The sequence below is a fragment of the Zonotrichia albicollis genome, chromosome 11 (genome assembly GCF_047830755.1).
Source record: "Zonotrichia albicollis isolate bZonAlb1 chromosome 11, bZonAlb1.hap1, whole genome shotgun sequence".
In the NCBI taxonomy this organism is placed as follows: domain Eukaryota; kingdom Metazoa; phylum Chordata; class Aves; order Passeriformes; family Passerellidae; genus Zonotrichia; species Zonotrichia albicollis.
In genome coordinates, this window is record NC_133829.1 from 1,912,240 (window position 1) to 1,937,160 (window position 24,921).

General features: G+C 46.1%; 2 protein-coding genes and 1 non-coding gene across 6 annotated transcripts; 2 read left to right on the plus strand and 1 right to left on the minus strand.

Moving 5' to 3' along the window:
• Window positions 1-830: 830 nt before the first annotated feature.
• TIPIN (TIMELESS interacting protein) lies at window positions 831-8,398 on the plus strand. Of its 4 annotated transcripts, none has more exons than XM_005483499.4 (8): window positions 831-1,236; window positions 1,570-1,728; window positions 2,117-2,210; window positions 2,445-2,520; window positions 3,708-3,830; window positions 4,441-4,504; window positions 6,711-6,911; window positions 7,796-8,398. In XM_005483499.4, exons 2-8 carry the CDS (start codon window positions 1,590-1,592, stop codon window positions 7,948-7,950), a joined length of 852 nt encoding a protein of 283 aa, XP_005483556.2. In that variant the 5' UTR covers window positions 831-1,236; window positions 1,570-1,589; the 3' UTR covers window positions 7,951-8,398. The 4 variants fall into 4 exon arrangements, with proteins under 4 accessions (XP_005483556.2, XP_005483554.2, XP_014120141.2 ...); XM_005483497.4 differs by having other exon boundaries at window positions 831-1,173; window positions 6,708-6,911; XM_014264666.3 differs by having other exon boundaries at window positions 832-1,236; window positions 6,708-6,911.
• LOC113458811 (small Cajal body-specific RNA 14) lies at window positions 5,772-5,904 on the plus strand. Its single transcript, XR_003379431.1, has one exon.
• On the minus strand, window positions 8,364-24,902 carry DIS3L (DIS3 like exosome 3'-5' exoribonuclease). Its single transcript, XM_074549139.1, has 17 exons — window positions 24,650-24,902; window positions 21,774-21,927; window positions 20,910-21,038; window positions 20,228-20,363; window positions 19,306-19,482; window positions 18,274-18,352; window positions 16,605-16,784; window positions 15,885-16,054; window positions 15,037-15,198; window positions 13,512-13,759; window positions 12,681-12,773; window positions 11,613-12,146; window positions 10,824-10,978; window positions 10,556-10,734; window positions 10,087-10,232; window positions 9,384-9,558; window positions 8,364-9,314 (listed from the first exon to the last, which is right to left on the minus strand). Exons 1-17 carry the CDS (start codon window positions 24,792-24,794, stop codon window positions 9,003-9,005), a joined length of 3,174 nt encoding a protein of 1,057 aa, XP_074405240.1. The 5' UTR covers window positions 24,795-24,902; the 3' UTR covers window positions 8,364-9,002.
• Window positions 24,903-24,921: the final 19 nt, after the last annotated feature.

Below are 24,921 nucleotides of genomic sequence, written 5' to 3' on the forward strand. Positions count from 1 at the left end.
AGACCTGGCCTTTCAAACCAGGGAGGGGAACGCAGCTGGGAAGGGGCTGGAGCCGCAGGAGAGGATGAGGGAGCTGGGAAGGGGATGGAGCCCGGGAGGGGCTGAGGGAGCTGGGAAGGGGATGGAGCCCGGGAGGGGCTGAGGGAACTGGGAAGGTGCTGAGGGAGCTGGGAAGGGGATGGAGCCCCGGGAGAGGCTGAGGGAGCTGGGAAGGGGCTGGAGCCCCGGGAGGGGCTGAGGGAGCTGGGAAGGGGCTGAGGGAGCTGGGAAGGGGATGAGGGAGCTGGGAAGGGGATGGAGCCCCGGGAGAGGCTGAGGGAGCTGGGAAGGGGCTGAGGGAGCTGGGAAGGGGCTGGAGCCCCAGGGGAGGCTGAGGGAACTGGGATTGCTCAGCCTGGAGCATCTTTGGGGTGACCTGTGCCCTTCCAGTTCATGAGGGAACCATCTACAAGGATCTGGAGAGACAGGACAAGGGGCAATGGCTTCAAACTAACAGAGTAGGTTTAGATGGAATATTAGGATGAAATTCTGGGATACTAGGATGAATTTCCTCCTTGTGACGGTGGTGCAGCCATGGCACAGGTTGCCTAGAGCAACTGTTCCATCCTTGAGCGTCCAAAGCCAGATTAGACAGGGCTTGGAGAAAGCTGGGGTAGTGGAAGGTGTCCTGCCGAGAGCAGGGGGTTGGAATGCGAATGAGATGCTCTGCAATGTCCTTTCCCACACGGAGCATTCCTGGACTCCATAGCCCTGGGATCTCCTCAGACGCCTTGCCCCGCCCACTGCGTTTTGGCGCCAAAACCCCTGAGCCGCCGCCTTCGGGAGCTCGCGAGACCCGGGGCTCTCGCGGGAGCCAGCGCGCGCGGGGGCGGCCCCGGCCCCTCAGCCCGGCCCCGCTCCGGCCGGAGCCGCTCCTGAAGCGGAGAAACAGAGCAACAGAGCCTCGGCTGCTACTGCCTCAGTTCGGGGCCGCTCCGGAGAGCGCTTCTGAAGCAGAGAAATAGAGCCATTCCTGCTACTGCCTCAGCCCGGGGCCGCTCTGGAGAGCGCTCCTGAAGCAGAGAAATAGAGCCGTTCCTGCCATCGCCTCAGGCCAGCCCCGCTCCGGAGACCGCTCCTGAAACAGAGCCTCAGCTGCCACCGCCTCAGGCCAGCCCGCTCCGGGGGCTCTGGGTGAGCTTCCCTGGAGCAGCCGGAATCAGGAACTCCTCGTCCTCCTCCAGCCCGCGTTTCGGGGTGGGTGAGCGCGCTGTAAATTTGGGGAATTGCCGCTCCTGCCCCCGAGGCTTTGGTGGGGAATGTGAGTGCCACGCGGCTCCATGGATAAGCACTGTGGTCAGCAATCCACTTATTTTAGTTAATTCCTGCCACTCCCAAGTAACTTTGGCGAGTTGGAACATCACAAGCCCTTATTTTATTCGGCTCAGCAAGGCTGGGTTGTGTTATCCTGCGTATGGTATCTGCTGTTTAATTGTATGACGATCTGTAAATATTGTAAATAATTGATGTTTATCCGCTTCTGTGGCAGCCTCGCCGCTTCTCTTTAAATGCTTTTGTTGTTTTCTGCAGGAGGGGAAAAAGGCTTCTCTATGGCAATGCTAGATCCTTTAGAGAACAACTTGTTTGACCTTCCTGATTATGAGAACACAGAGGACGAAACATTCCCACCTCTTCCCCCTCCTGCCTCTCCAGGAAGAGACGATGCAGAATGGGCTCAGGCTAATGGAGGTGAGCACCCGGGACCCCTAAAAATCCCATTCTAATGCTGTGCAATCGAAATTGGTGTTGAACTTCAGTGCATTAAAATAGGCAGAAAACAAACCGTAAATTTAAATTGTTAATCACGAGATGCTTTCCAGCTTGTGGGAATTTTTTTTTTGTGGAATCCATGAAAATATGTGCCAAAAGGAATCTTCATAAAACTCAAACTCTTCTGACAAAATGTTGCTACAAATAATTGTACAGCAAGGATCTGTAGTTATTCTTTATGACTTGGCTTTTAGAAGAGATAAGAGTGTTGGATGTACTCTCAATGCACTTATCAGAAATACAAGTAGAAACTTAAAATGTGCAGCAATTACTTTGAATACTTAAATGATGCTGTTTTCTTCCCCAGATCCAGATGGAAACCAGCAGTCCCAAACAAAGGATTCTGCTGTGACCAAACAGAAGGCACTAAAGAGACCAAGGCCTAGATTAGATGCCCAAAGGTAACTTTATACAGAATATTTCTTTGTGTGCTGAGTTTGATGTAGGGTTGTGAGAGAAAATGATTACAGTACCTCTAAAACTGGTCTGAGTTCTTTATAATCAACAGAAAGAATCCAAGCTCTAGGCTGTTTCAATAAATGTGAGAGTTTTTTCTTTTTTTTTTTTTTTTTTTTTTCTTGTTAATTGAAAGAAGAAAGTGGGTTTCAAATAAGTGCCCCGTTTCCTATTCCCAGGTTAACTTCAGAAAGGGGGCTCCCAGCTCTGAGACACATGTTTGACAACGTCAAGTTCAAGGGCAAAGGGCACGAGGTAAGAGCTGGGTTTTGTTTCCTGGGAGGTGGATGCAGGGTGCTGGAGTGCTGCCCATGTGATATGGGGAGCTTTGATAGGACTCTTGCTGGCCAGCTTCCCAGCAGTACCTGAACAAGCCCTCGTGTTGTTTGGAGCTGCAGACTTTAAAACAAACATGAAATGCTTTAAAAAAAAAATCCATATTTTGATAATAAAATTCTTTTCCTCAACTCTAGAAGTAGAATATCCCATATCCCATCTGTGATTCTTGTATTGTCCATACAAGCAGGGTTTTGAATCCCAAAGTTTTTTAAAAAAGTGTGACATAGCACTTGAGCAAAGAGAAAGCAGGACTTTCTCTACAAGCTTTCTGATTGTTTTGGGTGCACTTCAACATGCAGAGCTTATTTTCCTTTACACATCATTGCAGAGTTGGTTGTAGACAGGGGAGGGTCGGTCTCATCTCCCAGGTAACAAACAATAGGACAAGAGGGAACAGCCCCACGTTGTGCCAGGGGAGGTTTAGGTTGGTAATCAGGGGAAATTTCTTCAGCAGTGTTGTTGAGCCCTGGGCAGCCTGTGCTGTGCAGTCATTGTCCCCAGAGGGATTTAAAAGACATTCAGGTGTGACACTTGGGGACATGTTTTACTGGTGGCCTTGGCAGTGCTGAGGGAGTGGCTGGAGTCTGTGATCTTTGAGGACTTTTCCAACCCAAACAATTCCATGATTCTCCTGGCACCCTGCAAGGACTCCTGTGCATCTCTGGTTTGTGTGCTCTCGTTACCGCTGGAGCACCCAGGAACTGGGCAGTAGTGCTGAAAGGTGCAAAAACCTTTCCTAGATCAGCCTAATTTGATGTATCTGCATTCTAAACATCAGGAGCAATGCCAGCTGTGCCCCTGTGGATTTATTCCAGCCTGAGTTCAGCCCTGGTGGGTTAAGGACAATTCCTCAGGACCTGCAGGTGTTTGACAGGATATGCAGATGCTCCCCTGAACTTGTGTCAGCGCTGTTCTCACAGCCTGAGCTTCCACAGGGATTGTGGGGGGAGGAAGGAAAGGTCCCCCCACACTGGTCCTGCTGCCATTTTGCAGAGACTGTTGGGCTGCAGATGCTCCCTGTGTGCAGGAACTGCTGCCCCACTGCCCTCTGCATCTCCCCTCTCTGTCAGCTTCAGCAGCTGCTCTTGTCTTTCCTGCTCCAGGCAGAGGACCTGAAGACTCTGATCCAACACATGGAACACTGGGCTCACAGACTGTTCCCAAAACTGCAGTTTGAGGATTTTATTGACGTAGTGGAGTCTTTGGGAAACAAAAAGGAAGTTCAGGTATGTATATCTGTCAGCTCTTCATGGTGTTTGGAATAGTGCATGAAGTAGGTTTAGGGGATCAATTATGCAGTTAAAGAAGATGTAGGTTGTGCATACTGCTCAGAAGTAAAATGTTATTTAAATAAATTTCTCTCAATTTAGAGCTTTGTCTAGTATTAATGTTTGTATTTAGATACAACCTTTCTTTATTTGAAGTAATCCTCCAGAGAATTGGCTTCAGCATTTTTAGGCCATCTTTAACCACAGCAAGTTGCTTTACCAGCTGGAGCTGGTTGGGAGTTTGGGTTTTGTTTGGTTGATTTTTAATGTTTGAACCTGCAAAAGAAGACTGAGAAAGAATTCAGCTTCACCTGGCTGGGTGATGGGTGAAGGACTGGGAAGATGATCCCAGCACTGGAGGTCTGTGTGTCAAATGGACAAGAAGTGAGAGTGTTTGTTCAGAGTAACCAAGCGTAGAATTGCTGTGGTTTTCCCATGCTCCCAAAGTTGAACACAAAAACCTGCTGCAGATGAAACCTCAGTCTTTTCATGTTTTCCCATGCTCCCAAAGTTGAACATTAAAACCTGCTGCAGATGAAACCCCAGTCTTTTCATGTCCCACCTGCAGACCTGCCTCAAGCGGATCAGACTTGATCTTCCTATTTTACATGAAGACTTCAAAAATAACGAAGGTATGCTCTCTCTGCTATTTGTTCAGTTCTTCAGTGCTTAAGATGATTTGTTTCCCTTCCTACTGACCAGAAGTGAATGATCATGATAGGCTTTTCTAGTGTAGAAGAAATTGTTGAGAGGTCTGTGCTTTAAAACCAGGCTTCTGTGAGTCTTATGGTGGCACAACTGAACTGGTACTTGCATGTGTGTGTGAAAATAAATAAAATTGCATGGTCTGCTGAAAGGAAATAGAAGATGGGATTAACCAGCATTGTTAGAAATATTCTTCCAAAAAACCCCCTAAACCTGCAGTTATTGAGCACACAGGTTTGTGTTGCACTCTCACATGAGCAGTCTGGAGAGCTCTTGGATCCTCTTAGGGCAGGAATCACAAACTCATGCTGTTATTGTGTGAGGAGTGGCAGTGCAGTCAGGGGGTGCTGTCCCTCACAGGCACAGTGCCTGCTCATGCTGGGGGCACAGCTGTGTCTGTCAGAGCTGGCACACAGCTCTGGGACAATCCCCTCTGCCAGGACCAAAACCCAGCACTTACTTAGGGTGTAAGGCAGGAGTCTCTTCCAATCAAACGGAAATTAGTCAAAAACAGTTTTTTAATTAAAGAAGAAGTAGAGTTTACATGGTAGTTTGTAAGAAACTTCAACAGCAGAAAGGAGGGAATTTCATTGTCATTCCTTATTGAAGTTCACTATATATTGAAGTTGGAGGGAGACGACCCACCTTGCGTTGGTCAGCATCGACTCCACTTTATTGATCAATCAGGCACTTTTTATAACAGTGTTAATTCACTTCATGCATGTTGCCAAATCTGAGCTCACAATAGGTCAGAGATAACATACCAACCCCTCCTTATGTTTCCAATACCAAGATTTGGGTTCTCAAAATTATTCTTGCTTTCCCAAAACAGCCAAAGATAGAACATCCACTTGTTATGAGAAAGCTGCCTGAGAACTCTGATGTGCAAGGCTCTCAAGGCCTTCATGTTTGTCACCTTTACTTGTAATTAAAAATAACCTGAGAACCTCTGCTGTTCACAGAAACAGGCTGTGAGAATCTGCTCCTCACAGCTGCTTTCTAAGCCATCTCTGAAAAAATCTCCAACAATTCCTAAGGATCTGTGCAGGGTTTTGCATTTCTGCTGTCAGTCTCTCTGAGAGCATTGTCTGCCCATACGTGAAGCTCCAGCCCAGGCAGTGCTTGGGAATGGTGTTGTGGATGAGTTATGAGTGCAAAGAGCTGGCCTGGGCTTTGGGGTGCCCTTGGTGCCACGTGGCTGCCTTGCTGTGCTGCAGTGTGAGAGCTGCCCTGCAGCCAGAGGCAGCCACGGACAGCAACACCAGTGGTTCCTGCCGACAGCGTCTGCAGAGGGATCGGATTGTTCTGTGCGATGGTTCCACACACGGCCCTGCCAGCGTGCCTCTGGGGCACTGAGGGCACTGCTGCAGCCTTCAGGGGAGGAACTGTGTCAAATACAACACCCCAGCCTGAGGTTTTATTAGCAACCCAACCTCTTTGTCAGCTCTCCTTTCTATTCACAGGCTTAAAGCGGTGCAGAGGCCTTGGGTGCTCTGTGGGTGGGTGAAGTTTTTCTGGCTGAACTGCCTCCACTTTGCATGTTTGAGTGCTGGCAGATGAGTAAATATCTGTGTAATAGAGCACACTGAATTCAGAGCTGAGTACTCAATGTATGTGTTCAGACTTGTGATTCACACAATCCTGGATTGGTGTGGGTGGGAAGGGACCTTAAAACCCATCCTGTTCAATCCCCTGACATCCCCACCTTCAATTAGTGCCACACAGCCTGGCCTTGAAAGGTTGGAATTCCTGTAGGACTCCTGCCACTTTCTAAAGGACAGTGTTTTATGAGTAGTGTTGGGAGGAAAATGACCTGGCCCTAAGGAGTGCCTGGATTTCCTGTTCCTTTTGACCCTCCAAGCACAGCTGCTGTTGATAACTCAGCACACAGAGCTGTGCCTCTGCACTCGGGCATTGATCATTGTGGGTGTGAGCTCTGAGCACTTGTGCCCTTTGAATATTGGGGATGTGGGCCTAGGCAGAAAATCTCCCATTAAAATTATGAAATGAGCTTCAGCTGTCAATACAAAATGTAGAACACAGAAGTGCTTTCAAAATATTCTCTTGACTGATGTGTTGTGGATCTCTGTGTGTTTAAAGTGTTGATTCTGCCCCTCTTCCCTTTTTAAGCAGAAGAAGGGGCGAGCAATGGGCTGGATGCAGCTGCTGAGGATGCCCCCTCCCAGGCTGGCAGTGCAGAGGAGCTGAGCCCCCTGCCCGGGCCCAGCCTGACGGAGGAGCAGCAGGAGCGGATGAAGAAGAACCGGCAGCTGGCCCTGGAGCGGCGGCAGGCGCGGCTGCAGGGCCTCAGCCAGGCCCAGCAGCAGCCCCAGGGTAAGGAGCCATTGCTGTGCCACAGGGACCTGAGCTGCTGCTCACAGCCCTGATGGCTTCCCTAGGGAGTGCTGCAATGTGCAGCTCTCACATTTCACAGTTTTCCTGTGGTTAAACTCCCTGGTGCTTGTACCAAGCTCTGGTGAAATGCAACTCCTATCTCTGAGCTGCCTTTGCCACAGCCTGGGATTCTGGTGATGGAAGCATCAGTTAAACACAGCAATGGTATCTTATTGTGGGATCTCAGCACCTCAGGACTGAGGTGTCACCGAGTGCACCCTTGGGGGGCTCGGGAGTCCTGGAATGTTCCAGAAGTGTCTGGTGGCTGCACTTTGATCCTACACAGGAGACGACACCTGTATGAGGACAGGAGGGTTTCACCGGGGTGAATGGTGAAGGGATTGGTTAATTAGAGGGTGAAACACAGGGTTTAGGATTTCTGTACACGGGGGTTTAGAGAAGTAAGATGGAGGAATTGGGGCGTGTCCTGTCCTTCTTCTTCTTCTTCTTCTCCTCCATCTTCTATGGTGATGGTGGCACTTTTGGATTGGTTATTACTGAAAGTGCACCGGGTAATAAGAATAAATGGTATTGGGGAAAAATGATAAATATTGTACACGTAACCATGGGTATAAAGATAGGTGACCACCCAGAGGGGAGGGGAGTGTGCTCATGGCTGGCTGCTGAGCAGAGCTCTGTCGGGCTGAGAGAAAATCTTTTAGATAAACAATTAATAAACACCGAGACCGAGAAAAGAACTGAGGCCTCTTCTGTTCCTTTGATACGCGGGCTGCCCCAAGGCCACCCCGGGCCTTTCCAGGCCATCCAAACAGCCGAAAACCGGACATCTTATCTGCTCGTTTATTTATTTTTTTTTTCCCCAGCAGAGCTCCCCAGCAGTTACTCAGAAGAGGAGTTTGACAGCCCCATTGCTCAGGATCCCCCCGACCTCACTGAAGACACTCAGGGTCCTGCAGCCAAGGCTGCTCCCACAGAAGATGGAGATGATGGATTGGGATCTGCCAGGGAAGAGCAGTAGCTCCCCCACACCGTGAATGCCTTTCTTGACCAAAAGACCTCCTTGCTTTAAGTACTGTCATTGTACTGAAATGTTGCTGGCTCTTGGCACTCCAGAAGCTTCAGGGAAGTCTTTCCCATGGTGTCACTGAAGGACAGAACTCGTTCCTGGAAGCTGCAGGGGAGCAGCTCCATAGACCAGGAGACAGAACTTGAGCCATGTTTTCCACCTCCCAAAACGTTTTCTAAGAAATGTTTGAGTTTTTGGACCTATTTGAATAGAGTTTATAATTTATGTTAAACTGAATGAACTGGCATGTTAATGTATTAAGTTACTATTAAAGGTGTGTTTGGGGTTTTTTAACAAGTCTTTTAACAGGGGCACTGGATTTTTTTTAACTGCTTATCCATTACTTATATATTTTTCATATAAAATGGAAGCTATTAAATTTCAAAAGTCAAACCTGAAATTCTTGTATGAGGCTGCTGCAAGGCCAGGGCTCCCACACTTCCCCATCTCTCCCCAGACAAGGAGATCTTCCTTCTCCTGATCCTGCTCTGCTTCAGCCTCTGCTTCATTCTCTTCCTAGAGTCCTGGTTTTCCTTACACAACAACTTTTCTCTTTTTAGAATGAAGAGGAATCACCCCTTCTAATAAAGGGGTAAAAAGTACTGAATTTCTACACACTGAATTAAGCCACTACCCTCAGGGCAACAGGTGTTACTTTATGAAGGAATTTGCTTTTTATGACCTTGTAGGAAAGAAGGAAGTATTTAGGTTTGAAGAACCTAATTTGTGGACAACATCGGCAAAGTAATTTTTGGAATGGTTTTTGAAAGAATTCACAGCACACTGTCTTTAGTCTGAAATATGAGCTTTATCAGGTATAAAATATTTTCATAACACATCTATATCATAATCAGATAAAAATAATTCTTATTTAAAATAGACACTTAGCTTCTTATTGAAAGGACTCTTGAATATTTAAATAAACTGCTTTTTTAAAGATCCCCAAGCACTTGTGCACAATGAACAGGAGTGGGGCAGCCCCAGCAGCGGGGGCAGGTCCCAGCTCAGGTCCTGATCTCCTCTGTCACATCCAGCAGCGCCAGCTCCCGGATCTCCTCCAGCAGCTGGTACAGGCTGGGCCCCTTGGTCTGGCAGAACTGCCGTGACTCCTCATCCATCACTTCCAGCCTGGCTGTGTCCTGGGCACGCTGGGCCTCCTCTGCAGACTGGCTGACCTCCTTCACCAGCTCACACTTCACCCCCTGCAGGCTCCTCTGGGCGGCCTCGGTGTCCGCACTGTGGTGTGGGGCGTTGCTGATGATCTCCAGCTTGATGGTTTCAGCGTGGCAGCGGGAACTCTGCACGAGGATCCTCACCTGCAAAGCAATATTGTTGTTACATTTCTGATGGTGCCATTTCCTTTCCTCCCCTCGTGAGATACTCACTGTGATGTGATCGAAAAGGCTCAAGGTCATCGAGTCCCCAGCAGTTGTAGTGGAGGTGATTTTATGCTGAGAGCGATGGAGGGAACCAGGCTTCCACTGGCAGCTCCCAGCCCCTTGGCAGGAGATGACCAAGCCCTCTTTGTTTTTCATGTAGGCTGCACCTTTGATTCCATACCTAGAGCAGAGCACAGAGAAGCTGTTCTAACCATTTTCAGGTCTCTTAGTTTCGAAACCTGCAGGCTGAGATTATAGAAAAGCAACAGGAAGGGGCAGGCATGGCAGGCTGATAATGCTGCCTCAGGAACAGGATAGGTGGTGTTAAAGAAACCCAGACATGAGAACAGCATGGAGAGACAGTGACTGAAGTGTTTTGAGAGCAGCAGAGCAGAAGTGAAATAGTCAGTGATCCATTATCTTAGTGCTGGGTGGGGCCTGGAATGGATCAGTGATGGGAGAAGAGCAGCTTTACAGGTTTTTCCAGCCAGACCATGAGGAGACAGTTCTCCATTTTCAAAGACGCTCCTTGAAGAGCAGCAGCATGTTTGCCCTGGGTTCTCTGTAAGGCAGCAGCCTTTTCTGTTTGGGGAGGCCCTTGAGCCCGCCCTGTGGGATGCTGGGGATGGCAGATGAGAACGTGGCAGTGCCAGGCTGTGCCCCCCCAGCACCCCAGCAGCCCAGGTGTCCCTCCCAGCCCCGGGCTCACCGTGGCACGAAGACCAGCACGCCGTTGGTGCGGATGGAGTAGATGACGCCGTCGGCCACGCAGCGCTCGTCGCTCTCGGCGCTCCTGTCTCGGAAGTACATGCACTGGAAGAGCTCTGTGGATTGCTTCTGAGCACGCTGGGCTGCCTGCCAGCACCCCACACACACACAGAGACAAAAACCTACGTGAATATCTCAACAAGCATCTTTGACTTCCACAGCTGCTTTTTCCCACTATTTATTCTCTTATCTGTCCCCAAGAAAAATTACATCTAAAACAAAATCCTACATGCAGTGCAAGTGAAGTATGAACACTTTTAGTACCACTCTCAGAAGAAAACTGATATTTAAAAAAACCCCAAAGCACTACAAATAAAAGTAAAATGATACTTTTAATTCACAAAAGGCACAGTCAGGAGTGGTATCCCATGCCCCAGGGCACCATGGAGATCCCAGAAGGACACCCTTACCCGGTTCCTGTTATTGATGTGTCTGCACAATTCCTCCAGGTCCTTGTTGCTGATGATGTTGTCCTTCACATCCCCCGTGGTGCCCCTCAGGGTCGCTGCCATCAGCAGCCTGTGCACAACGATGTCAGCGTATCTCCTGATGGGAGAGGTGAAGTGAGTGTACTTCTCCAGGGCCAGCCCTGCCAGGGGAGAGGAACACAGATGAGCAGTCAAAGCCTCCCCCAACAGTTCAGAAATCACAGGAAAGGCAGGAAAAGTGAGCAGGTACCATAATGATGAAACTGCTCCTCAGGACAAGAGCCAGTTGAGAAGTACAGGGCGTTGGACATGGCGTGGGTGGCCATGGAGCGCAGCAGTTTGTTCACAATGGGATCCGAGGGGTCGTTGGCTCTGTCCAGAGACTCGGCCAAAGCCTTGTTAGACCTGGCAAAAAGGTGTTAATTCCAAAGAAAATTACACTGTCCCTGCTTATAATGGCTCACAGTTAACAGCAGCATAAAACCCACACAGAAGCTGATAGTTATTCATACAAAAATGGCAAGCAGAGTGGTATTGAAACTCTAAATGCAGTTTGGTAACAGCTCTGCTCTAAGAAAATGTTTAGAAAAATCCCAGTTTTCACTCAGTTGTCTGCTGCAACTGATGCCCTTCACCATGGCTTTCTCATGTTATCTTGCCCAAGTAATTATGAATTATTTTGAGTCATTTAAAATGACTACATTGCACAGAATTCACCTAATTTAAACCAGTACTTTCTTACACAGGAAATACAGTGCAAACAAGGCCACTGCAGAGCTTGACTACTGCACAGTGACTGAACAAATGTTTTGTCTGGGTATGGCTAAAATTATTCACTCCATTTGGAGTACAGCCAGCAGAATGCAGGCAGCTTCTCCTGGTCAGAACATCATCAGAAAGGTTCTGATAAAACTCCTTTCAAGAACTTCTATGCAGTGTCTCTTAACATTGATACTCAGAGCTGGAATTGTTTAACAATACCATGGCCAAACAGTTAACTGCTTAACTTTAATTACAGAACTTTAGTAATAAAAGCTACCGTGTGTCTATTGAGAAGCCTTTGGCACTGGCACACTCCCGAAGCTCAGTGAAGAATTCCTGGCGGGGTGGAGGGTGCTGCCGCAGCAGAGCCTGCAGGGGGAAATCCTCGGAAATCCTTTTCGCCACCCAGTGGTTGGCCAGGATCATGCATTCCGCCACGGTCTCGTGCACTTCCAGCGGCTGCTTGGGGATGAGGTCATGGATATTCCGTTTGTCATCCAGCTGCACCCGGATCTCGATGCCCTCCAGCTCCAGCGCGCCGCAGCGGTCCCGCTTGGCCCGCACGTGTCGCGCGATGTCGGTGAGCTTGGATATGGCCCAAACCAGCTCAGCCAGCTTCTTCTGCCTCGCTCCTTCCTCCAGGCCTTTCAGCTCCACGATGTCCCCCACCACACTGGTGTCCCCATCCAGCAGTGCCTGGGCTGTCTCGTACTCCAGCTTGTAGGCAGAGCGGATCAGGGTTCTGCTGTACTGAACCCTCAGCGTCTCCAACGATTCCTTCTCCAGCTCCCACAGGACACTCACAGCGTATCTTAAACACAACACCACAGAGCTCTGGAACAGTTCTGGTACACCTAAACTCCCACTGCAAGCACATTCAACCCTTAGAAATTTATAGATTTAATTCTGGTTGTGGAAACATAATTTTTTTTTCCTTCATGAAACCGGTGCTCAGCAACCACACCACTGAATAACACACTTGCCTTTCAGTCTCACACAACACAACTGAAATGAGCTACACAGCAGTATCATCTTCTATTCATCTGCTGAAGCAGAGTACCCCTAAGGTATAAGGTCTCCTTTATCTTAAAGCAGAGCTACACTGTGATAGTTATTTTTACCCATTTTTATTTCATTAGTCAGATGCATCCACAATGAACATCTCTGTACCCTGAATATCCTCATGCCAGCAGCCAACTGAGCCCGTAAATTGATATAAACCGGTCTATAAAATTCACCCTGCCTGTGGTAGAACTGAAAGGGAATTTTTAATGTACACAGTTCCTCCAGTAATAATGCAAAGTGACTTGTGGAAGTGTCCCTGCTGAGAACCCCCCAGGCTCACCTGTCCACGCCGCTGAGGAGGGAGCACAGGCCGGCGCTGAGCACCGAGGGCAGCATGTCATAGCGCCGGTCTGCCAGGTAATACGTGGTGGCCCTGCAACAAAACACAGCCACTGCTCTTCCCACCCACAAACACTGCTCCACAGCCTGATGGCAAAAGGTTATTCCCACAGAACACTCACAGGTGCAATACCAAAGCCAAATTATTAAATAGCTATTTGCACAATACAACCCTGATTATGCCTTCCTTGGTATTTCAGCTGTCATTAAGGGCAGAACCAGGGCTGGACAAAATTTGCTCACTGAAGAGATGAGTTAATCAAACCCCTCTGCTGCCTCCACATTATACTTCTTTGAATCTACAAAGAATACAGTTCATTAAGTGATTAAGTTTAAGTTCAAGACACCGGCAATAAAAGAAAAAAGAGAATGAAATATTTGCACTTTAAAAGACAAGATTGAATATTAAAACATAAGCCTGACAAATACCTCTGGAATTAAATTCATGTAAGACTTAATTCCATCTTGTGGGTGTTCATCTCCCTTGGAATGCAAACAAGTGGTTTTTAAAATACTATAAGTCACAGATGTTAAATTAGACTACAAAGCAAAGAAGAGTGATTAGGGAAAAATAAAGTTGTATAGCTTTCTGGAAAATGTGTCCAAATAAAAGCAGAATGTCATTAGTTACCTAATAGTTTAATTATCTTTAAGTCATCTTTAGTAAGACATGAAAGGTGAAAGCATGTTTCTTTCCTTCCAAAGCTTCCTTAAGGCAGCATCACAAACTTCTGAGCTCCAGAAACTTTCTCATTTCCAGAGAATAACTCACCTTGCTCTGGCCTCAACATCAGTGTAGGAATTGGCAGGCACGAAGTGAGTCACATCTGCAATGTGCACGCCCAGCTCCAGGTTCCCGTTGGGCAGAGTCCTGACAGACAGAGCATCATCCACATCCTCACAGCCCCTGGGGTCAATGCTGAAAATCAGGTGGGAGTCTCTCAGGTCAAGGCGTTTTTTGGCCTCCTCTGGACTCACTTTCCATGGATTCTTTGGAGAACTCACTGGCATTTCACTCATCTATACAGAAATATTGTTGATGAACATAGATTTATGTATTTTCTACAAAAAGATGCCAACAATTAGATTTAATTAGTTTTTTAATTCTTCTTTTGTTTAATTTTACAAGTCCATTACATATACTTTACACAAAGGGTGGAAAAAATTGAAAAGAATTCTATGTGTATTAGTAACCAATGTTATTACTTGGTGATACTGCAGCTCTGGCAAATATAACCACTACATATTGGTTTTTTAGTCTTCTTCTTTCTATTAATTGTAGGTACAATCAAAATTGTTACCTATGAAAGCTGGTTCCTCTTCCAGTTGAAAACAAAGTGTTTAATACAATTATTTCAGTAGGATGAGGCCTTTAGGATCAGTAGCATAACCACATACTAAAGGCAGAAAAATCTTAAAAGTCTACCTCAAATTTGAATTAAGAGTTTGTAATCTTCTCCTCACAGCAAAAGGATTATCTTAAAATCACTACTGACTTGAAAATCCATAGTATCAAGAGAACCACTGATCCAAGAGATTCCAGAAAAATGAAATAAAATTATAAAAAATGTTCAGCTTTTAAAATGGACTTTTCAAAAACCCACTGGCAACAAAGATGTTGAGCTGTAAGAGAATCCGTCTCTGAGAAAGAAGACGCTGGAAATAATGAAAACAGAGACTGTCGGATCTCAAGATCTCAGTCCTGAGGTGCTGAGCCTCCGAGACCACCTTGGGGGGCTCGGGAGTCCTGGAATGTTCCAGAAGTGTCTGGTGGCTGGACTTTAACCCTACACAGGAGACGACAAGGATGAGGGCTTCACAGGGTGAATGGTGAAGGGATTAGCTAATTAGAGGGTGAGAAACAGGGTTTAGGATTTCTGTACAGGGGGGTTTAGAGAAGTAAGATGGAGGAATTGGGGTGTGTCCTGTCCTCCTTCTTCTTCCTCTTCTCCTCCATCTTCTTTGGCCACGGTGGCACCTTTGGATTGGTTATTATTGAGAGTGCACCGAGTTATAAGAATAGATGGTATTGGGGAAAAATGATAAATATTGTACACGTAACAATGGGTATAAAGATAGGTGGCTGCCCGGGAGGGCAGACAGTGTGCCCATGGCTGACTGCTGAGCAGAGCTCTGGTGGCTGAAAGAAAATCTTTTAGATAAACAATTAATAAACATAAAAACCGAAAGAAGAACTGAAGCCTCTTCTCGTCCTTCGATACGCGGGCTGCCCCAAGGACACTCCGGGCCATTCCAGGCCCCTCAAACAGCCGAGATAAACCGGACAAGAGACAAACCTGGATTTCTGAGAAAGGGGCAGCACAAATGCTGTTCTCCACCAGAATGGCAGCAATTTCCCCCTCGAGGTCGCCAATCCTGCCCAGCACTCTGACGAAGTGCCCGTTGGGGTACAGCGATGTGGACTCCCAGGAATCGATGCGCACCACGACTCTGTGCTCCTGCAGGGACACAGCTCTGTCACAGCACCTCTGTGCCCCTGGAAAGCACAGCCCCAACACAACCTTACATTCAGCAGGAAAAACCCACAGCAAGTGATATGTAAGTGCTCAGGGCAGCTGGACTGTGGCCCAAATTCAGACCTCAAGCTTTGTTACCTGACAGGAATTGAACACAATCCTTCAAGGCAGAAATTGAACCCTTGTGGAGAGCTTTATTAATAGTTGGTTAGCTGAGAAAGGCCATGCTGACATATTGCCACTGGTCAAGCTGAGAAATCAGCAGTCAGCAAGCTGAAAGGAGATGTCAGCAGCTTGCAATCAGTGGCCTTGCTGCAACATGGAGAAAGGGAGTAGAGATTAGTCCTGAATATCTCCTAAGAATATGTAGAAAGTATCAAAAGTAGGACCATAGGAATGTAAAAGTAGGTGTAACTGCTGATATGTAACTAACCAATCCTGAGCTCAACTTTTGCAATATGCATGAAGTTAATTACGAACTGTATTTAACCCGCTGTGCTGATCAATAAAATGGGGCCTGTGATGATCAACTGGATGTCCTGGTCTCCTTCCGTCGACAAACCCTCACAGATTCTGTTTTACCATGGTTTTGTCAAGGAAAACATCATTAGAGCTTCTATTGCCCACACAGCTTTGTAGGAACACAGAGAACACTTCAGTTAAATTACCTGTAAGGCCTCAGCCTGCTGAGTGCTGATCCGGATTTTGGGAATTCGGTAATCCCAAGGTGTTACAAGGACTTTCTGAGCATTTCTGCCCTGGGACTGGCTCTCTTCTTTAGAGGGGAAAGTGACCACATAATCCCTCCAGTTCTTCTGGATGATTCCAACTACTTTACCTTTAAATCAGGAACATTGTGCATTAAAGAATTAAACAGAAACAAGAAAGCAAATATGTGGGAATGCAGGAGATTCACTGTTTTGTAAAATCAACTGATGTGTCCCCAAATCTGTTACAACTGCCAACAACATATGGTGTGCAGACAATACAGTGTGTCATAAACTACTGCTGGCACAGGCAGATTTTAATGAGCTTGTATTTATGTGGAGACTAACTCATTGTATAGATTTCAACTGATACACAACATCAATTATTCAGAGATTCCCATTGCTGCTGAAATGTGGCCAGTTCTAGTAATACAGAGAATTTTTAATAGCACAGAGCAAAACAAAACATGATTTCCCTACAAAAAGAAAATTAACCTCTTGTAACTTTTAGCTCTGACCTCAACAAACTTCTAAGATGCAGCTCCAGCTGCAGAGTAACCATTTCAAACAAGACTCTAAGTTCCCATGGTACCCAGGAATGTCCCAAGGGGATACTTTTTCACCTAACAATTTTTTTCCCATTATTTATCAGCAGGGAATTCAAAGGATGCTCCTCCTTACCTGTGGGCATCGGATCACCCGTGGTGTCTGCAGGTGCTTTGTCCTCAGTCTCATTTTCACAGAGGGCAACAGTCCTTCCCTTCCATTCGTGCACAGGCAGCAACTCAACCACAACCACGTCCCCGTGGATTGCACGGTTCCGAGCCTTGGTCCCATAAATAAGGATGTCACTCTGAAGTTCTGCATTTAAAATAAAAGGAAACAGAACCATAATCTTCTAAAAAAATTCAAATCCGTCCATTCTTGGCAGCATTCTGCTGAAATAACAGAAAATGACTTTTCCAAAAGTATTTCTTCTAAATAGGACTACTATCAAGAAATTAATATTGCAAGGAAATGAAAACTTTTTCCTCGTTTTAGTTTGTTTTTTGTTTTTTTTTTTTTAATGATCTTTTAAGGAATTCTGTGAGTGAACTTTTGGATAAAAAGCAGCACAGGCTGGGTTAAGTTCATTGTTCTTAGGCAGCAGCTATAAAAACATCACAGTTAAATCGTGAAAGCCACTGCCACAGGATTCTGGGGAGGATTTAGAATAAAACAAGCTTTTAAAAAATAATGAGTGTATTGAGCACTAGTATGACTGCAGGGTCTGTCACAGGAACATTTGACAGTAGCTCTTAGTGAGAGCTGGGCCAGTCTGTCTGTGCAAGGGCAATGGACAGTTCCTTCAAAGGTGCTGATTAGTAACTCATGCCAGAGAGACAATCCTGGATCACTTTGGATCAGCTTGATCCAAAAGGCAATTTTCCAGTTATGTTCACAAAGACCAGCTTCCTAATCCTGCCAACATCTATGCAAACCCTTACTGCAGTCAAAGGAGTGCCCACCTGGGGCTAGAGCAAAGCACAGGGACAATCTGCACCAGCAGTTCCCTTCAGAGAGGTGCAGGCAAACAGGACAAGAGGCCAGAACTTGGCCAAAGGGGGTTGTGGGATCTCAGCACCTCAGGACTGAGGTGTCACCGAGAGCACCCTTGGGGGGCTCGGGAGTCCTGGAATGTTCCAGAAGTGTCTGGACTTTGATCCTACACAGGAGACGACACCTGTATGAGGACAGGAGGGTTTCACCGGGGTGAATGGTGAAGGGATGAGTTAATTAGAGAGTGAAACACAGGGTTTAGGATTTCTGTACAGGGGGGTTTAGAGAAGTAAGATGGAGGAATTGGGGCGTGTCCTGTCCTTCTTCTTCTTCTTCATCTCCTCCATCTTCTGTGGTGATGGTGGCACTTTGGGATTGGTCATTACTGAAAGTGCACCGGGCAATAAGGGTGAAAGGTATTGGGGAAAAATGATAAATATTGTACACGTAACAATGGGTATAAAGATAGGTGACTGCCCGGAGGGAGGGGAGTGTGCTCATGGCTGGCTGCTGAGCAGAGCTCTGTCGGGCCGAGAGAAAATCTTTTAGATAAACAATTAATAAACACCGAGACCGAGAAAAGAACTGAGGCCTCTTCTGTTCCTTTGATACACGGGCTGCCCCAAGGCCACCCCGGGCCTTTCCAGGCCATCCAAACAGCCGAAAACCGGACAGGGGGTAGGAAAGGGGAAGGAGTTCTCCTCACAAGTTCCACCCTCTGTTTAATCTTCAGCCTCCTTTCTGGCCATGGAAACCACACAGGCACTGCAGTGCTGAGCCCTCACCCCTTGGATAACTGAGCACCCCTCACCTGTGTCTTTGCTGCCAACCCCCTGAAGCCGCACAAAAGCTTCCAGCTGTGCTCGGTGCTTATTGACATTCAGGGCACCCTGGAAGAGACCAACAAACCAAGCAATGGGTGAAACACCCCAAAAACAGACAACTTGAAAGGATAACACTTCGGGGGTTACACTTATTTTTGCATGAATTAGTTTTTATTGATCCACAGGTTATTTTGAACACAGCTGTTCTCTCTGTAGGGGGGAAGGCAGGGTGTAGGACTTTAGGTACTCACTTCTGGCAAAGTAAATTCTTTAAAATGCTGAATTTATTTGTAAGATGGTAAATGGCATTTTACTCCAAGCATAGGCAGTGTAAGATTACTTTTGCTGTCTGCCTTAGCAGAGAATCTGGCATTATTTCAACAGGAAAGAAAAGCTTCAGTCTTTCTGTTCATATTTTATTCCTGCCTCTGCTGAAATTGCCAAGAAAGGAAAAAAATCACTGCCTCTAATTCTTTAAATTATTTTTAAAAGAAGGACACTTGTCTACCAACAATCCATATAAAGGCCCTGAACAGCCATAAACCTGTAAATTAATTTCATTGACTGGGAGATCTCTGTGCAAATGAAGTTAGAACTGCTGCCTTTGTGCAGCACTATTTATATTTAAGAACAAGGTCTCTCTGCTTCAAATCACACCTGGTCTCTCAATTTACAGCTACATCACATATCAAGTTAAAGAAAAAACAGCAAATTTCAAATCCTCAATAGCCAAATCTTACTTTAACTTCTCCAAGACAAAAAAAAAAAAAAAACCAAAAAAAACCAAACCACATGTCACAATACAGCGTAGGGGAAATATTTTGAGAATCCTAAGAATTCTAATCCCTTCCATACTCTTGACTTTTGTTTTCTTTCCCTCTTCCCACCACAGCCATATTTCTTTCTCTAATCACATTTCTTTCTCTAATCTAATCTGAAATCAGTTGTATTTCAGGCAACTCAAGGGATCAAGCACAAAGACTGCATTGTTGTGTGTATGTTCCCCATGGAACAAATACCTGCAGGTATCTCCCAGACTTGATCCCAGCCTCCAGCACTTCCACAGGTAAGTGCTCAGGATATTCCTTGCCGTGGTTCTCTTGGCTTTCACTCTCCCGCTCACGCCGAGCTTGCACTATGGAGTCAAAGAGCTCGTGGGCAGCCTTCAGGTCAGGCCAGAAGTTATCCAAGTAATGCTGGAGGCACACATAGAAATAAACAGAAAAGTACTCTGAGATCTCTGTTCTCTCAATAATACATCTGGAAAGCCCATCATGGACAGGATCTGTCTCACACTGTACCCAAATAACACAATGGTAATGATGAGTCTGCTCTAAACCCCACAGATCTGTGCCAGGTTCAGCCTAATCCACTGCTAAATACAACAGAGGTCAACCAGTTTGGTGCAGCTTTTACTCAACATCCTTTCACAGCAGAACATGAACATCCCATGCCCAGATCCCACTGAGTACCAGTGGTGTCAGAGATGGACACCAAAATGAAGAATGAATTATGTTAGACATCATTGTCTCCTCAGCAGCCCAGGCAAGAACACTGTCAGTGGATATTTAGGCTACAGCTGCTGATGGACTGCTTGTATTCCAGATTTAGGCAGTATGGACTGCTTGTATTCCAGATTTAGGCAGCTGCCTGAGGGAACTGATCACTGCTCATCAATGGAAAATTCCTTCAAAACAAGGAAAAGGTCTCCTGAGAAAGATGACCTCTATCCTCAGAGCTGCTCTTTATCTTTCCAGCTCTCTGCTTTTTTCTGAGATTCCCACAAGTGACGTATTTGCTTGCTTTGATAAATGGAGATATGAGCTACCTCGCAGTTTTCTTGAATGTGAACTCTAGCATGATTTGCAATATATTTTAATGTACTTGCTTCATCATTTTGATGCAGCATAAAGGAAACCTTTTATTTTTCTGGCACGTTACCTTGAAGGAAATCACAAACACTCCTTCTGTTTCATTTCCGTACTGCCTGATAGCATCTTCATCTTCTGTTACCATAACAACTGGCATCTGACCCAGGCAGTGATTGTGATACCAGGCTGCTGCATTGTAAATATTCCTAGAAAAGCAAAGTTTGAAATAAGACTTCTGGCACAGCTCATTTGCTACTTGTGAGATTTTGCTGGCTTTGTATAAACGAGATTTTGATTTAACACTCAGACTTTTCAGAGATATAAACCAAGCTACAGAAATGTTTTTCTGCAAAAATGTTCCTGTATCATTCTTAAGCTTCACAAGAAGACAAGAAGAGAGGAGAATGGAATGTTTCCTCCCCAGTACATCCACTTGTGCCCTGACTGCAACACAACATGAAGATCCTCTGAGTGACTGTAAAAGGCAGGCTGGAGGTGCAAAGACTCTGATGCTATGGTGTGACTTTACACTGATCCAGCTTTTTCTTTAGCATTATTGCATTTAATTTAATTACATTTTGCCTATTTCCCTAAGAAAACAATGCTGATACTTCTATAATCATAAAGCACAATGCAGACTTGCAGTGCCTGTGAACTGCTGCAGAGCTAAGCAGAGCAGGAGCATGAATGAACTCTCACATTCCTAAAATCATGGTGCTGTGCAATGTGACACTGCAGAGGCTCAACCAAACCTGGTCTGCCACTTCTCCATGGATTCTCCCTTCTCCCTGGGCAGGTAGCAGTGCTGGTGGAATTCATTAGCAAACACAGTGCAGTCGTGACGGGGATCCTTCAACAGATTCCGTAACTTGTTGTACTGCCTGCAATGAAAAAACATAAATATATTCTTGTGCCTGCTTTTGGTAATGCTATTTTAGCTCCACATGAAAATACTCCAGGAAAATTACTGTCATGCACAGAGAAGTGCACTCATTAAATTATACCACTGATGATAAATCCTAAACCATCACCTGCAAGCAAACTTTATTAAGTTCCATCATCAACACTTCTGATTTTAAACATACTTGTTTTCCACTGAGCCCCACAAAACATCCAAAGTGCTCAGGAACTTGTTTTGTTTGTCACTTTTGGGGCAAGTGCTATTACTTTAAAAGCCTTCATGCTTTAGAAATATGGGAAGGTCCTGAGAGCAAATTTTACTCAGAAATGCTATGGCAATGGCCAGGTTAATGTCTGGTGAGATAAATATCATACAATATTAATTGCTCCCCAAAGACAAATGCTCAGGCATCAATAGAGTAAACTAAAACCTGTCCATAATCTAGCTCTGGACACATAATAAATCATTACTGCAAAGTCTAATGAATTCCTGCCACCAGCCATTGGATTAGTTAATAATGCTGCAGGTTTCATATTGCTCCTATCAAGTGAAAACTATGCCAGCCATTGATATCCATGGATCACAAAGGATCCCAGTCCTTCCCCTTCTGTAAAACACATTAAGACACTTGAAAGGTCTAAAAAAATTTTATATTTTATAAATCAGTATTTTTACTTCAATCTAAATAAAAAAGAAGTTCTTCTGGGATAAATACCTGCGTCCTTTCTGATGCTGCACAGCCTGACAAGCTGTTTGCATGAAAATAATTCCTTTCAGCTCTGGGAACTCCAGAATCTCCAGGTACTCCTGAACAACCTTGCAGTCGGGGACAACATAGTGTGTGACATCATCTGATAACAATTTGCCATCTAGAAGATAATGCAGAGTTTCAAGGTTCAAACTTTCAGCTGAAATAATGGTTTCTTGAAAATATTTCCTGATATAAGAAAATTAGAGTGTGTCTCTTCAAATGGGTACATTTCTTCTTCTGATGAACAAAATTACACATATTATGGTTTAATCTGTGGTACATAAATTTGTGACAAAACCCTTTTGCATCCACTGATGCCAAAATTTAGTGCAAATTCTATCCAGAGGAATGAAAATATCCACTTTCATTATGAAAAGGCTATCACTTAAAAGAGCGAAGGTTACAGCTCTTCCTCTGCTTCCATAAGAAAAAGGGACTATACATCTGGCACAGAAAATCTTTTCATGGAATTTCTAAAGGCTGTAGAATTCTGAGCAGTTCCTTTACCCTGCTCCCACAGCCCTCTCTGTTCAAACACACCATTTACAGCAGGCTCTTTACATAAAAGAGCACAGGTAAGAGTGCCTGTAGACAAAACCACTGCTACTGCAAAGAAAATATGTTTTTAATCCTAAACTATCAACCATCACTGTTAATTTTCTTTATGCAGACTGTAGCCCTTAGGAATATGCCATCAAAATACCAGACACAACACATCACAGGTGACATCTTAAAAAGTACCTCAAAATTCAAGAGTTTAATTGCTTTTGGTATTTCAAAGATTACCCAAAAGCTTTCAGATGGGAGGGGATCTCTGCTGTATTTTTTCTTAATACCCATTTGCTATTTATTATAAACACTGAACTCACCACAGTGCAGGCAAATTATACAGAATATATCATATAGATCTTGACAAGTCAGGTTACTTTTATTATTCCTTAGAAGCTGACAGGGGACAATCTCTGAGCTGTGAGCACAAGTGTGAATCCAGCCAGCACAGTTGTGCACGCAGCAACCTGGCCTCATCTCACACTGAAGGCTGATAATGGATGATGGCAGCAGATATACAAGAAAGCTAATATTTATTCATAATTCAGAAGAGCATTAGAAGTGAAATGTCACTGGAAGATTTAGGAGCTGTGCCATAGGAAGCCATCCTTGCCTAACCCATCCATCTAGAGCAGAATGACTCCAGGCAGGCACAGCTCACCCCTACAAGCACCTGCTGATGGGATTTTTGCAGGCAGTCTCTCACAGGGCATGAAATAGATTTGCTCAGCACACTGTGTAAAGTCAGGAAGGAAAACAAATATTTCCCTCACATCTGGGTTACCTTGAATAATCACATAGGGACATACTCTGACAGTCACCTGTAGAACAATTTATATTTAAGTACAAAATAGGGGGAGTTAGGCACAGCAGGAAAGGTTAAGAGTTTTTTCTGATATGTGCCTTTAATTTATCCTTGAGGAATTCACAACCAAATGCAGTATTTTAGGGAGCAGTAACTATCACTAGTCCTGATCTCCTATACAGCAGTAATACACTACAATAATCTAAGTAATACACCTTCTGCCCTCAATTGCAACCTAAATCAAAAGTGAAAACAACTATGCCAATCATAGTTCCAAAGGAAGAAAAAAAAACTGTCACAATTCTCAACCTTTTCTTTCAGGCAAGCCATTTGGTCGATTTCAACAGGTTGGATATTATGTTTGTTATTTACCAGTCATTTTCCTGCATCAAATAAATTGTGCTATTGAACAACAACAGCAACAAACGCAACTGAAATATCAACCACAGCTCTGGTGATGATCTACGATGCACATAACAGCACCACAGTACGTAAAAACAACAACAAATGCAGACATCAGAGCCTGGCAGCCTTCCCGTGTCTGAAATGCCCTGATATAACACAGGCAATTACATTTAATTACTGAACAGAAATAGCTGCCGATGCAGAATTACAATGGCTTCAAGATAATGGCTTGGCCCCATTGTAATACTTAACAGGTATGTATAGAATTTAACTCATGCTATAAACCACCACCCTGCAGAAATTAATTCATTTTAAAGGATCTTTTAAAACAAGAGATGTGTAAAAATTGAACAATCCTTTAGCCTTTTATCACTGCCAGTAAACTGTTCACAGTTAAACCCTCTAACAATCAACTCCTCGATTCCTTCGGCTCTTAACGCCTCGTTGATTTCTCAGGATCCTGCTTTAAAAGGAAAACCATTGGTACAGTCGTGATTTGTTCAGCACCATCCGGACACCCCAGGATGGGGATCACCCCTTTCCCTTCAGGGATAACCCTTGCCCGAGGATGATTCTCGGTCCTCAGGGGTTCCCCCAGCTCAGGGATCATCCCAGTTCAGGGATTCCCCCCAGCTCAGGGGTCAAGCTCTGTCCAGAGATTCCCCCAGATAAGGGATCACCCTCTTCCCTCAGGGATCACCCCAGTTCAGGGATCGCCCTCTGTCCTCAGGGGTTCTCCCAGCTCAGGGATCACTCCAGTTCAGGGACTGTCCCAGCTCAGGGGTCAGCTCTGCCCAGAGATCACCCTCTGTCTCAGGGATCACCCCTCGCCCAGGGTTCACTCCAGTTCAGGGACTGCCCCAGCTCAGAGGTCAGCTCTGCCCAGGGATCCCCCCAGATCACGGATCACCCACTTGCCTCAGGGATCACCCCAGCCCAGGGGTCACTTTGTCCCCAGCTCTGCCCCCGCACCCGCGGCCCCGGGGACGCTGACCACCGCCCCAGCCCGGCCCGCGGGCGATCCCGGCTCTGTCAGTGCTCGCCCCCGGCTCTCCCCAGACCCCTCACGGCGGAACCTCACCGCGGGCGCAGGCGGCGCGGCACTGGGCGCTGCGGCACAGGGCGCTGCGGCACGGCACGTCGGGGCGCAGGTAGTGCTCCCGCACCACCCGCACGGCGCGGCCCTGCTGCCCCCGCAGCTGCAGCACCTTCTCCGTGCGGAGCATCGGGGCGGCGGGGACCGGGGGGACCGACCGGCAATGGCGGGGACCGGCGGCCCTGAGGCCGCGACTGCCGGGGCGCCTGCGCGGGGCGGGGCGCGGGGTCACAGCGCGGGGATCGGCTTCAACCGAG

What these genes read in the sequence shown, in the direction of transcription:
- TIPIN (XM_005483497.4), top strand. Translation starts at nt 1,590, where the DNA reads ATGGCAATGCTAGATCCTTTAGAGAACAACTTGTTTGACCTTCCTGAT. An exon ending in AGACTTCAAAAATAACGAAG is followed by an intron (nt 4,505 to 6,707) that starts GTATGCTCTCTC and finishes TCCCTTTTTAAG; the next exon opens with CAGAAGAAGGGGCGAGCAAT. An exon ending in GGCCCAGCAGCAGCCCCAGG is followed by an intron (nt 6,912 to 7,795) that starts GTAAGGAGCCAT and finishes TTTTTTCCCCAG; the next exon opens with CAGAGCTCCCCAGCAGTTAC.
- DIS3L (XM_074549139.1), bottom strand. Translation starts at nt 24,794, where the DNA reads ATGCTCCGCACGGAGAAGGTGCTGCAGCTGCGGGGGCAGCAGGGCCGC. An exon ending in TGTTTGTGATTTCCTTCAAG is followed by an intron (nt 19,483 to 20,227) that starts GTAACGTGCCAG and finishes GTGTGCCTCCAG; the next exon opens with CATTACTTGGATAACTTCTG. An exon ending in ACATCAATAACAGGAACCGG is followed by an intron (nt 10,233 to 10,555) that starts GTAAGGGTGTCC and finishes GGGTGCTGGCAG; the next exon opens with GCAGCCCAGCGTGCTCAGAA.